The sequence below is a fragment of the Schistocerca nitens genome, chromosome 6 (assembly GCF_023898315.1).
Source record: "Schistocerca nitens isolate TAMUIC-IGC-003100 chromosome 6, iqSchNite1.1, whole genome shotgun sequence".
Taxonomy (NCBI): Eukaryota; Metazoa; Arthropoda; class Insecta; order Orthoptera; family Acrididae; genus Schistocerca; species Schistocerca nitens.
Window position 1 is genome coordinate 224,592,322 of NC_064619.1, and position 14,356 is coordinate 224,606,677.

Genomic DNA, 14,356 nt, shown 5'->3' on the forward strand with positions numbered 1-14,356 from the left:
TGACACTGACGGCGGCGGTGCACAAATGCTGCGCAGCCAGCGCCATTCGACGGCCAACACCGCGGTTCCTGGTGTGTCCGCTGTGCCGTGCGTGTGATCATTGCTTGTACAGCCCTCTCGCAGTGTCCGGAGCAAGTATGGTGGGTCTGACACACCGGTGTCAATGTGTTCTTTTTTCCGTTTCCAGGAGTGTAGTTCTAAGTTCTAGGGGACTGATGACCTCAGAAGTTACGTCCCATAGTGCTCAGAGCTATTTTTTGATAAAATAAGAGAAATCGGGGCTTGCACTGAAAAATTTAAGTGCTTGATTTTCCCGCGTGCCGTTCTAGAGTGGAACGGTAGAGAGACAGTTTGAAGGTGGTTCATTGAACCCTCTGCCAGGCACTTTATTGTGAATAGCAATCACGTAGATGTAGATGTAAAAGCAGTTATTCAATCTACCCACGTTATTTTCAATATTCTCCAGTAGCATCACATTTATAAGTCTTCTATTCTCAGCTTCTCTGAAGCGTTTATCGTGTCTGTACAAGGCTGAACTCCAGATAAATGCTTTCAGAAAATGATTTCTGATGTTTAAATTCATATTCGCTGTAAGTTTCCTCCTCTTGGGAAATGTTTTACTTGTAGTTCCCAGTATACATTTACTAATCTACCTACTTCGGTGATCACCACTTATCTTGCTGCCTAAATAATAAAACTTTTAGTTGAAGTATTGTCATAGTCATGGAATGAGCGTAGGGGAGCAGATGCAGGAATCCTGCACCGCCGTTGGAGGCAAGATCCTAGCGGAGGTTGCTTGCCGTTGCCTTCCGCTGACCTGTTATGAAGTGTCAAATGTGCATTTCTGTGTGTGTCGTGTGCATTACTGTGACGAGTGCTTGAACAATAGAGTTGAATGTTTGTGTTCTTATGAATGAAGGGAAGGGCGATAGTGAAACCCGGTGCAGGCACATAGCCTGCTCCTCCCGAACACCACCAAGGTAACCGCCAAGCTTAAATGTCCCCACCTGACGAACGGATCGCCACCAACAGTGTCACATACCCCCACTTCATGAGACACTGGTGAGAGGTTTGGAATTTAATCCAGGACATTGGCACAAAGTCTTGTGATCAGGAACTTTACGTCACTACGTCTCCTCCTCATACTGGCAGTGAACATTCCATCCACCACCAGGATTCGAAACAGCTTATGTACGAGTCAAGTACTATGGCACAGGCGTACGTTACCGAGCTCGGCTTCCTAACATTTAAATTTATATTCGATGTTTACATGTTTCCCCTTTCTTTTGGCTAAATGTTTTTCTTATTCTTTCCAGTCTCCATATCCTACCCTATCTACTTCAGCCACTGGCAGTTGTTTTGCTGTCCCTATACGGTCTGATAAGTAAGAGCGTGAGTGGCATTACACACAGATGGTGAAAGATACCACCTTCATTCTTTCACAGTCCTACAGAAGAAACCTTTGTTTTAATGCAGTGTCCATAAAGCATTCGTGTACGTGAATTCTTGACATACAAGAATAGACATGAGTGCAGGCATTTTTTATTTATTTTTTGAGTCATCAGTCTTCTAACTGGTTTGATGCAGCCCACCACGAGTTCCGCTCTGTGCCAATTTCTTCATCTCAGAATAGCACTTGCAGTCTACGTCCTTAATTATTTACGGGGTGAATCCCAATCTCTGTCTTCCTCTACAGCGTTTGACCTCTACAGCTCCCTCGAGTGCCAAAGAAGTAATTCCCTGATATCTTAACAGATGTTCTACATTCCTGGAAATGGAAAATGAACACATTGACACCGGTGTGTCAGACCCACCATACTTGCTCCGGACACTGCGAGAGGGCTGTACAAGCAATGATCACACGCACGGCACAGCGGACACACCAGGAACCGCGGTGTTGGCCGTCGAATGGCGCTGGCTGCGCAGCATTTGTGCACCGCCGCCGTCAGTGTCAGCCAGTTTGCCGTGGCATACGGAGCTCCATCGCAGTCTTTTAACACTGGTAGCATGCCGCGACAGCGTGGACGTGAACCGTATGTGCAGTTGACGGACTTTGAGCGAGGGCGTATAGTGGGCATGCGGGAGGCCGGGTGGACGTACCGCCGAATTGCTCAACACGTGGGGCGTGAGGTCTCCACAGTACATCGATGTTGTCGCCAGTAGTCGGCGGAAGGTGCACGTGCCCGTCGACCTGGGACCGGACCGCAGCGACGCACGGATGCACGCCAAGACCGTAGGATCCTACGCAGTGCCGTAGGGGACCGCACCGCCACTTCCCAGCAAATTAGGGACACTGTTGCTCCTGGGGTATCGGCGAGGACCATTCGCAACCGTCTCCATGAAGCTGGGCTACGGTCCCGCACACCGTTAGGCCGTCTTCCGCTCACGCCCCAACATCGTGCAGCCCGCCTCCAGTGGTGTCGCGACAGGCGTGAATGGAGGGACGAATGGAGACGTGTCGTCTTCAGCGATGAGAGTCGCTTCTGCCTTGGTGCCAATGATGGTCGTATGCGTGTTTGGCGCCGTGCAGGTGAGCGCCACAATCAGGACTGCATACGACCGAGGCACACAGGGCCAACACCCGGCATCATGGTGTGGGGAGCGATCTCCTACACTGGCCGTACACCACTGGTGATCGTCGAGGGGACACTGAATAGTGCACGGTACATCCAAACCGTCATCGAACCCATCGTTCTACCATTCCTAGACCGGCAAGGGAACTTGCTGTTCCAACAGGACAATGCACGTCCGCATGTATCCCGTGCCACCCAACGTGCTCTACAAGGTGTAAGTCAACTACCCTGGCCAGCAAGATCTCCGGATCTGTCCCCCATTGAGCATGTTTGGGACTGGATGAAGCGTCGTCTCACGCGGTCTGCACGTCCAGCACGAACGCTGGTCCAACTGAGGCGCCAGGTGGAAATGGCATGGCAAGCCGTTCCACAGGACTACATCCAGCATCTCTACGATCGTCTCCATGGGAGAATAGCAGCCTGCATTGCTGCGAAAGGTGGATATACACTGTACTAGTGCCGACATTGTGCATGCTCTGTTGCCTGTGTCTATGTGCCTGTGGTTCTGTCAGTGTGATCATGTGACGTATCTGACCCCAGGAATGTGTCAATAAAGTTTCCCCTTCCTGGGACAATGAATTCACGGTGTTCTTATTTCAATTTCCAGGAGTGTAGTAACCTGCCCCTTCTCCTTGTCAGTGTTTTTCACACATTCCTTTCCTCTGCGATTCTGTGAAGTACCTCCACATTCCTTACCTTATCAGTCACCGAGCGAGGTGGCGCAGTGGTTAGTACACTGGACTCGCATTCGGGAGGATGACGGTCCAGTCCCACATCCGGCCATCCTGATTTACGTTTTCTGTGATTTCCCTAAATCGCTCCCGGCAAATGCCGGGATGGTTCCTTTGAAAGGGCACGGCCGACTTCCATCCCTGTTCTTCCCTAATCCGATGAGACCGATGACCTCGCTGTTTGATCTCTTCCCTCAAACAACCCAACCTAACCCTTATCAGTCCACCTAATTTTCAACATTCGTCTGTGGTACCACATCTCAAATGCATCGATTCTCTTCTGTTCCAATTTTCCCACAGACCATATTTCACAACCTTACAATGCTGTGCTCTAAACGCGTATTCTCAGAAATTTCTTCCTCAAATTAAGGCTTATGTTTGATACTAGTAGGCTTATCTTGACAGGAATTCCCTTATTTCCAGAGCTAGTCTGCTGTTATTTTGCTGCCTAGGTAGTAGACTTCGTTAACTTCATGTACTTCGTGACCATCAGTCGTGATATTAAGTTTCTCGCTGTTCTCATTTCTGCTACTTTTCATTACCTTCACCCTTCTTCGACTTGCTCTCAGTCCATATTCTGTTCTCATAAGATTGTTCTTTCCATTCAGCAGATTACATAATTGTTCTTCACTTTCACTCAGGATAGCAGTGTTATTAGCAAATCGTATCATTGATATCCTTTCACCTTGAATTTTAATTCCACTCTTGAAACTTTCTTTTATTTCCATCATTGCTTCTGCAAGGTACAGACTAAACTATAAGGGCGAAAGACTACATCCCTGTCTTACACCCTTTTTAATCCGGCCACTTCGTTCTTGATCATACACTCTTATTATTCCCTCTTGGCTCTTGTACATATTGTACATTACCCGTTTCTCCCTATAGCTTACCCCTATTTTTCTTAGAATTTCGAACATGCACCATTTTACATTGTCAAAAGCTTTTTTCAGATCGACGAATTCTATGAATGTGTCTTGATTGTTCTTTAGTCTTGCTTCCGTTATCAACTTAAACGTCAGAATTGCCTCTGTGATGCCATTACCTTTCCTAAAACCAAACTGATCGTCATCTAACACATCCTCATTTTTCTTTTCCATTCCCCTGCATATTATTCTTGTCAGCAACTTGGATGCATGAGCTGTTAAGCTGATTGTGCGATAATTCTCGCACTTGCCAGCGCTTGCAATCTCCAGGAATTTTGTGGATGATTTTTTTCCGGAAGCCAGATGGTCTATCGCCCGATTCATACATTCTACACACCAGTGGAAGTAGTCGTTTTGTTGCCAATTCCCCCAATAATTTTAGAAATACTGATGGAATGTTATCTATCCCTTCTGCATTATTTGAACTTGAGTCCTCCAAAGCTATCTTAAATTCTAATTCTTATGCTGGATCCCCTGTCTCTTCTACATAGACTCCTGTTTTTTCTTCTATTAACAAATCTTACTCCTCAGAGAGACCTTCAATGTACTCTTTTCGCCTATCCTCTCTCTCCTATGCATTTAACACTGGAATTCCCGTTGACTCTTAATGTTACCACCCTTGCTTTTAATTGCACCAAATATATGCTGATACAGGTCTTCCGACAACCAATTCTTTTTCGATTTCTTCAAATTTTTCATACCGCCATTTCGTCTTAGCTTCCTTGCACTTCCCTTTTATTTTTTTTTTCTCACCGACTTGTATTTCTGTAATCCTGAATTTCTCTGAACGTTTTTGTACCCCGTTCTTTCATCGATGAACTGAAGTATATTTTTTCTGTTACCCGTGGTGTCTTCGCAGTTACCTACTTTGTACCCATGTTTTTCTTTCTAATTTCTACGACTGCCATTTTTAGGGATGTCCATTCCTCTTCAACTGTACTACCTATTGAGCTATTTCTCATTGCTGTATCTATAGCCTTCGAGAACATCAAGCGTATCTCGTCACTGTTTAGTACTTCCCTGTCCCACTTCATTGCGTATTGATTCTTCCTGACTAATCCTTAAACTTCACCCTACTGTTCAGCACCAGAACATTGTGATCTGAGTTTATATCTGCTTCTGGGTACGCCTGACAATCCAATATTTGATTTCGGAATCTCTGTTTGACCGTGATGTAATCTAACTGAAACCTTCCCCTATCACCCGGCCTTTTCCAAGTATACTTCGTCCTCTTATGATTCTTTAACTGAGTATTATCTTTTACTCCCCCGCTTACAGCTGCATTTCAATCCCCTATGACTATTAAATTTTCATCTTCCTTTACGTACTGAACTGCCCGTTCAGTATTCTCATATACTTTCTCCATGTCTTTATCTTGTGCTTGCGGCGTCGGTTTATATACCTAACTATTGTTGTCGGTGTTGGTTTGCTGTCGATTCTGGTGAGAGCAACCCTATCACTGACCTGTCCTACCCTCATATTCACAACGAATCCTCCTCCAATTATACAATTCTTCTCTCTCATTCCTTGTCCAAAGTCCATATTCCCCTATAACCTTTTTTTCTATTCCTTCCCCTACAGTTGCTTTCCAGTACCCCATGTCTACCATATTTTATTTATTTTTATTTATTTATTTATTGTTCCGTGGGACCAAATTAAGGAGAAGTCTCCATGGTCATGGAACGAGTCAATACTTGGAATTATAACACGATAGTAGAAACAGATAAAATGAAATATAAAAAACATATTCAGGCCATAAGTCTTAAGTTTAAATAAAGAAAATCAGTAATGTAACACTGGAATTTGCTTAATTTTTTAGCTCTTCCAGGAGCTCCTCGACATAATAGAAGGAGTGAGCCATGAGGAAACTCTTCAGTTTAGACTTAAAAGAGTTTGGGCTACTGCTAAGATTTTTGAGTTCTTGTGGTAGCTTATTGAAAATGGATGCAGCAGAATACTGCACTCCTTTCTGCACAAGAGTCAAGGAAGTGCATTCCACATGCAGATTTGATTTCTGTCTAGTATTAACAGAGTGAAAGCTGCTAACACCTGGGAATAGGCTAATATTGCTAACAACAAACGACATTAAAGAAAATATATACTGTGAGGGCAATGTCAGAATTCCCAGACTATTGAACAGCGGTCGACAAGAGGTTCTCGAACTTACACCACATGTAGCTCGAACAGCCCGTTTTTGAGCCAAAAATACCCTTTTTGAATCAGAAGAGTTACCCCAAAAATAATACCATACGACATAAGTGTATGAAAATATGCGAAGTAGACTACTTTTCGTGTTGAACTGTCACTTATTTCAGATACTGTTCTAATGGTAAATAAAGCAGCATTTAGTTTTTGAACAAGATCCTGGACGTGGGCTTTCCACAACAGCTTACTATCTGTCCGAACGCCTAGGAACTTGAACTGTTCCGTCTCGCTTATAATATGCCCATTCTGTCTGATCAAAATATCGGTTCTTGTTGAATTGTGAGTTAGAAACTGTAAAAACTGAGTCTTACTGTGATTTAGCATCAAATTATTTTCCACAAGCCACGAACTTATTTCATGAACTACATTATTTGATACTGTTTGAATATTACACACAAGATCCTTCACTACCAAGCTGGTGTCATCAGCAAACAGAAATATTTTTGAATCACCTGTAATACTAGAAGGCATATCATTTATATAAATAAGAAACAGCAGTGGCCCCAGCACCGACCCTTGGGGAACGCCCCAATTAACAGTGCCCCATTGGGACTGAACATCACTACCACTCTCAATATTGCGGAGAATTACCTTCTGCTTTCTGTTCTTAAAGTAAGAGGCGAACCAATTGTAAGCTACTCCCCTTACTCCATAATGGTCCAAATTCTGCAGTAATATTTTGTGGTCAACACAGTCAAAAGCCTTCGTTAAATCAAAGAAAACACCTAGCGTTCGCAACCTTTTATTTAATCCGTCCAAAACCTCACAGAGAAAAGAGAATATAGCATTTTCAGTTGTTAAACCATTTCTAAAACCAAACTGTACATTTGACAGCAAATTATGTGAATTTAAATGCTCCAGTAACCTTGTATATACAGCCTTCTCAATAACTTTAGCAAACACCGATGGCATAGAAATAGATCTAAAATTGTCAACATTATCCCTGCCTCCCTTTTTATAAATTGGCTTCACTATCAAGTACTTTAATCGGTCAGGAAACCGACCACTCCTAAAGGAAAAGTCACAGATATGGCTAAGTACTGGGCTAACATACATAGAACAATACTTCAGTATTCTGCTAGATACCCCGTCATATCCATGAGAGTTCTTGGTCTTTAGTGATTTAATTATTAACTCAATCTCCCTCTTGTCAGTATCATGGAGGAGCATTTCAGGTAACAGTCCCGGAACACTTTTTTCTAAGAGCGCTATGTGATTCCCTGTTGGGCCTAGGTTTCTATTTAGTTCACCTGCTATATTCAGAAAGTGATTATTAAATACTGTACATATACGCGACTTATCAGTAACACGGACATTCCCACTATGCACTGATTCTATATCCTCGACCTGTCTCTGCAGGCCAGCCACTTCCTTTACGACTGACCATATGGTTTTAATTTTATCCTGAGATTTAGCTATTCTATCTGCATACCACATACTTTTTGTTGTGGATTGGCAGGAGAGCCAACCCACGAATTTTAGAGGAAGCCGAAAGGCACGCGTTTTAGCTCACGCAGGCTGGCGTGAGGTCTGGAACAGGACAAGGAAATTAGAACTTAGAAAAACGGACGCAGATGGTGGAATACTTAACTTTAATCCATTAATGTTGAACGTAGCTCTTGTCTGTACATTATTTACAATATCAATAGTAACTGAACATGGCGCCTTGCTAGGTCGTAGCAAATGACGTAGCTGAAGGCTATGCTAACTATCGTCTCGGCAAATGAGAGCGTATTTTGTCAGTGAACCATCGCTAGCAAAGTCGGTTGTACAACTGGGGCGAGTGCTAGGAAGTCTCTCTAGACCTGCCGTGTGGCGGCGCTCGGTCTGCAATCTCTGATAGTGGCGACACGCGGGTCCGACGTATACTAACGGACCGCGGCCGATTTAAAGGCTACCACCTAGCAAGTGTGGTGTCTGGCGGTGACACCGCACTTTTTGCCTTCCTAATAACATTTTTAAGCACCGTACAGTACTGTTTGTAATGGGCTGCTGCATTTAGATTTTGCCTGTTTCTAACGTTTTGATATAATTGCCACTTTGTTCTACAAGATATTCTTATCCCTCTAGTCAGCCACCCAGGCTGCCTGTTTGTGCTAGTACCCTGTTTTGAACGTTCTAACGGAAAGCAACTTTCAAAGAGCATGAGAAAAGTCTTGAGAAAAGCATTATATTTATCATCTACTGTATCACCGCTATAAACATCTTGCCACTCTTGTTCCTTGATAAGGTTTACAAAGATCTCTACAGCAACTGGATCAGCTTTCCTAAACAGTTGATAACTATATTTAACATGTGTTGCAGCACAAAACTCTTTTAGAGTTAAAATTTGTGCATCATGATCTGAAAGGCCATTCACCTTCTTGCTAACAGAATGCCCTTCTAGTAATGATGAATGAACAAAAATGTTGTCAATGGTTGTTCTACTGTTCCCTTGCTCTCTCGTTGGAAAGAATACGGATTGCATAAGATTATATGAATTAAGGAGGTCTACCAGCATCCTTTTCCTTGCACAATCACTTATACAATTAATGTTGAAGTCACCACATATAACTAACGTTTTGTATTTCCTATAAAGTGAACCAAGAACCTCCTCTAGCTTTAGCAAAAATGTTGTGAAGTCGGAGTCTGGGGATCTATAAATAACAACAGTAAGAAGTTTACCTCCATTAAATTTAACCACACCTGCACAACATTCAAACACCTTTTCAGTGCAGTACTTTGAAACATCAATTGACTCAAATGGAATGCCGTTTTTCACATACATGGCTACTCCCCCACACCGCAAAGAGCTCCTAGAAAAGCTGCCAGCCAACCTGTAACCTGGTAAAGGAAGCCTCTGAATTATCTCCTTATTTAAGAAGTGTTCAGATATACCAATAATTTCAGAGTCAACATCTATAAGCAGTTCACTAACTTTATCTCTAATACCTTGTATATTTTTTATGAAATATACTAATTCCCTCATTACTCGGATACCTAAGCTTTGTCAAAAGTGGTTCCTTTGTTAGAGAGACTTCCCTTAAGCAGGAATACCTATCAGCTGACTTCAATCTATAAAAGGTGCAGCTCTAACACCCACTACTGCAGGAATTTTCCCATGAGTGATCCCACCACCCCCACCTATTCTCATCTCCTTTTACGTACTGTGTTACCCTTTCGACATCCTCATATACTTTTTCTATCTCATCATCTTCAGCTTGCAACATCCGCATGTATACCTGAACTATCGTTGTCGGTGTTGTTTTGCTGCCGATTCCGATAAGAATAACCGTATCACTGGACTGTTCGCAAAACCACACTCTCTGCCAAACCTTTCTGCTTTTAACGAATCCTACTCCGTTACACCATTTTCTGCTGCTGTTGATATTACCATGTACTCATCTGACCAGAAATCGTTGTCTTCTTTCTGTTTCATTTCACTGACTAGTACTATGTCTAGATTCAACCTTTGCATTTTCCTTTTCACGTTTTCTAGCTTCCCTACCACGTTCAAGCTTCTGACATTACATCCCCCCCCCCCCACCACCACCACTCGTAGAACGCTATCCTTTTGTTAGTTATTCAATCCTTTTCTTATGGCCACCTCTCCCTTGGCAGTCTCCTCCCGGAGTTCCGAATTGGGGACTATTCCGGAATCTTTTGCCAATGGAGAGATCATCATGACAATTTTTCTATTACAGGCCCCACGTCCTATGGATACACGTACGTGTATTTAATGCAGTGGTTTCCATTGCCTTCTGCATCCTCATGCTGTTGATCATTGCTGATTCTTCTGCGTTGAGGGGCAGTTTCCCATCCCAAGGACAAGGGAGTGCTTTGAACCTCTGTCCGCTCCTCCACCCTCTTTGACAAGGCCGTTGGTAGAGTGGCTTCTTATGCCGGAAGTCTTCTGCCGCCAATGCTGAATATTAATGAAAAGTTAAGCAGTGGCGGGTTTCGAACTCGGGACCGAGAACATTTTGATCATTAATCAAAGACGCAACCCCTCGACGACGTATCACGTTATAAGGCTGTGTTTGTCTGTAGCCACACCAAAGGTCCGAAAATGATTCATGCTGTGGCATGAGAGAGAGAGAGAGAGAGTGAGAGGGGGGAGGGGGGAATCAAGGTCATTTGGTTATCACAATGTAAATTGCGTGACAGTACGCTGAACTCATGTCTCTTCATGTGTATCTCAGTCAACAATTCAAAGTAAACTAAATCGTTGTGGACATTGTATGAAGGATGAAGGTTCCCTCCATTGAGCTGTGAAAGAACTAAGGCGATACTTTTACCCTCTGTGTGCAATGCCCTTACTCTCTAACCCTACAGACTGTAAAAAAAGCTTTGACATCCTACTAATGTTGTAATTGGTTACCTACTGGTTGTATCTCTTTGATATAGACATTATCTTAAGTGTATTACAAGGTGTAGAAGTATGAAACGGGAATTTCTCTATATATGGTGCAATCCGTCAGTGTAGGGCCCGTGAGACCGTGTCCGCAGCGCCATCTGCTTCCTGTAACGGCTCACGACGAATCTCAACACACAGAACCCAAGTGCCATTGATAGTTATCTGTTTCAAACCCTTAAACATGTCGAGTTTTGTGCCTACGAACTACGATTTGCGGACCATTGGTTTTCTGTTATCATTTGAAGAAAACTGCTGCAGAATCGCATCGAATGCTTGTCGAAGCTTTCGGCGAACAAGCTCTTGGGAAAACACAGTGTTTCGAGTAGTTCAAAAAATTCAAAAGTGGTGATTTTGACGTGAGAAACGACGAGCGCGGGAAACCACCGAAAAAGCTCGAAGACAACGAATTGCAGGGCTTGTTGGATGAAGATAATAATGAAACTCAACAGGAAGTCGCGTAATAATTGAATGTGACGCAGAAAGTCATTTCTCTTCGGTTGAAAACTATGGGAACGGTGTAGAAAGAGGGAAAATGGGTTCCTCATAAACTGAATGAAAGACAACAAGCAAATGGAAAGACCACTTGTGAAGTGCTGCTCGCCAGATACAAAAGAAAGTCGTTACTCCATCAAATAGTGGCAGATGATGAAAAATGGATATATTCTAAGCGTCGTAAATTAGGGGTGAATCCAGGCAAACCATGGACATCCACTGCAACACCAAATCGGTTTGGAAAGAAGACAATGCTCTGTGTTGGTGGGATCAGAAGGGTGTCATCTATTATGAGCTGCTAAAACCTGGTGAATCCGTTAACACTGATCGCTACCAACATCAAATGATCGATTTAAATCGAGCATTACGTGAAAAACTACCTGAAAATGGAAAAAGGCAACACAAAGTCATATTGCTCCACGATAACGCCCCATCACACACAGCAAAACGGGTGAGGGAAACGATCGAGACGTTCAGTTGGGAAATAAGAGGGCATGCGGCTTATTGTCTAGATTTGGATCCGTCCGTCCGATTATCATCTGTCTGCATCACTGGGACACGCTCTCACTGAACAACGCTTCAAGTCGTATGAAAATGTGCGAACATGGCTCGCCGAATGGTTCGCTTCAAAAGATGAACGGTTTTTTGTCGTGGCATTCATAGTGTGCCGGAGAGGTGAGAGATATATGTAAATAGCAATGGAGATTTTTTTGAATAAAATGTGGTGTCACCGCCAGACATTACACTTGCTAGGTGGTAGCCTTTAAATCGGCCGCGGTCCGTTAGTATACGTCGGAACCGCGTGCCTCACTTATCAGTGATTGCAGACCGAGCGCCACCACACGGCAGGTCTAGTCTAGAGAGACTCCCTAGCACTCGCCCCAGTTGTACAGCCGACTTTGCTAGCGATGGTTCACTGTCTACATACGTTCTCATTTGCAGAGACGACAGTTTAGCATAGCCTTCAGCCACGTCCTTTGCTACGTCCTAGCAAGGCGCCATTTTCAGTTACTATAATTGTGAACAGATAATATTGTAAATCATGTACCGTCAAGAGCGACGTTCATCATTAATGGATTAAAGTTAAGTATCAAACTAAGTACGTCCGCTTTCTGAATTCACATTCCTTGTGATTTTCCAGACCGCACGTCAGTATAGTTCTTCCCTCTTCACGCCAGCCTGCGTGAGCTAAAACGCGTGCATTTCGGCCTCCATTTATAACACGGTGTTGGCTCTTTTGCCAACACAACATAAAATATTGTTTGTCATTCAAGAAACGTGTGATTATTGCAACCAAATTCCGGTTTCATACTTCCGGACCTTGTACATTTAAAGAGAGCTGTCGTTGATTCCAAGAAGTGGAGTTTTTATTCAAGACTATCTGCATCTGTTTTCGATCCCACGATGATACTGGATATACCCAAAACCTCCTCAGCGAACAACTGTGTAATGCTGCTGACTCTATTTAAATAATCGTTCACGTATGTTGAGAACATTAGAGGATCAGTTACTATCGATGTTACTTTCGTTTTTGTTGAACGTCCTTTCTGGGTTCGGTAAGCCACAAATTCATCAAACAAATCTTCCAAGACACTACGCGTGATCGTACCTTGGTTATAAGTTGATGTGGTACCATTTCGAATGACCATAGCTCTGTTTCGAACTCCTGCACTGTTTTGCCCAACCTGTAATACGACTAAGCCCATTGAACGTTACTTCGTTTTTGCAGGACAATCCTCTGCCGTACGGTGGCATCGATGGGACCTGGGGAAACAGACATCTTTTCACTTGCGAGCCGAAGCACGGCCTGTTGGTTCCCATCGCCAAGGTCATGCCGGAATACGAGCTGTTCAAGTGGCCTATGCAGCTGAAAGGTAAGTCCTTCCACAACTATTCCCGCACTGTATCAGCATGTATTCTTAGGACTAAGGTTATCCGGCAGCGGCTTCGCAATCTTGCTTTCAATGGACTATATGATGCCCGCAAGCGACACAAGGTACGGACCGATAAACTGTAGGCGCTGTCGTGCTCCTTATATGGACCAGCCTTCAGACAGTGGACCAGAGCCCCGCATAGCGCCTGCTTGCCTAGTGCCTACGATACGCAATATGGCGTTACGTTCATTTATTCATTTCATTGCCGCTTTACCGTGTTTTGTAATCCACATAAAAATTTCTCCATCCATCAAGCAAGCTCAATAATTTCATTATTTACATACTCTCTCTGCTGCTATCCAAGCTCGCTGCTGTGTACTGGTTTAGAAATTAATAGTAAAGTATTGTTGCAGCTTTTTTACCAACAAAAGAGAGAGAAGCTGGTAGCAGATTAGCAGGGACGGAGCAAGAGATTGACTTCTTCAGTACATTCTGCAATAAATTAACGTATCCGCCTCAGATCGGCAAAGAAATTGTTTGCATGAAACTTCCTGGCATATTAAAGCGGTGTATCGGAATGGGACTCCAAAGCGCGACCTTCGCCTTTTGCGAGCAAGTGCTCTAGCAACTGAGCTACCCAAACACGATTCACGACCCGTCCTCACAGCTTTACTTTCGCTAGTACCTCATCTTCCAAACTACACAGAAGTTCTCCCGCGATTTGCATGACTAACGCCGGCCACGCTGGCCGAGCGGTTCTAGGCGCTTCAGTCCGGAACCGCGCGACTGCTATGGTCACAGCTTCGAATCCTGCCTCGGGCATGGATGTGTGTGATGTCCTTAGGTTAGTTAGGTTTACGTAGTTCTAGGGGACTGATGACCTCAGCTGTTTTAAGTTCTATAGTGCTCAGAGCCATTTGAACCATGACTAACACTGCAGCACTTGTGCTTGGGTAGCCTAGTTGGTAGAGTACTTTCCGTAAAAGGCAAATTTCCCGGGATCGAGCCCCAGTCCGACACCCCGTTTCAATCTGCCAGGAAGCGTTATTCATACAGTTTCTTTGCCGACTCCACTGCAGAGTGAAAAATTCTTTCTGGAAATATCGTACAGGTTGGGGCTAATTCATGTCTCCGCATTATCCTTTCTTCCAGGAGTGCTAAT

General features: G+C 43.8%; 1 protein-coding gene across 3 annotated transcripts in view; it reads left to right on the forward strand.

The window, feature by feature from the left end:
* Positions 1-14,356, forward strand: part of LOC126262268 (uncharacterized) — a 508,717-nt gene that overhangs the window by 134,696 nt on the left and 359,665 nt on the right. For all 3 annotated transcript variants that reach the window (XM_049958775.1, XM_049958774.1, XM_049958773.1), the window contains exon 3: positions 13,050-13,194. In XM_049958775.1, the coding sequence (XP_049814732.1) occupies positions 13,050-13,194 (145 nt within the window). The remainder of the gene's footprint in view (positions 1-13,049; positions 13,195-14,356) is intronic.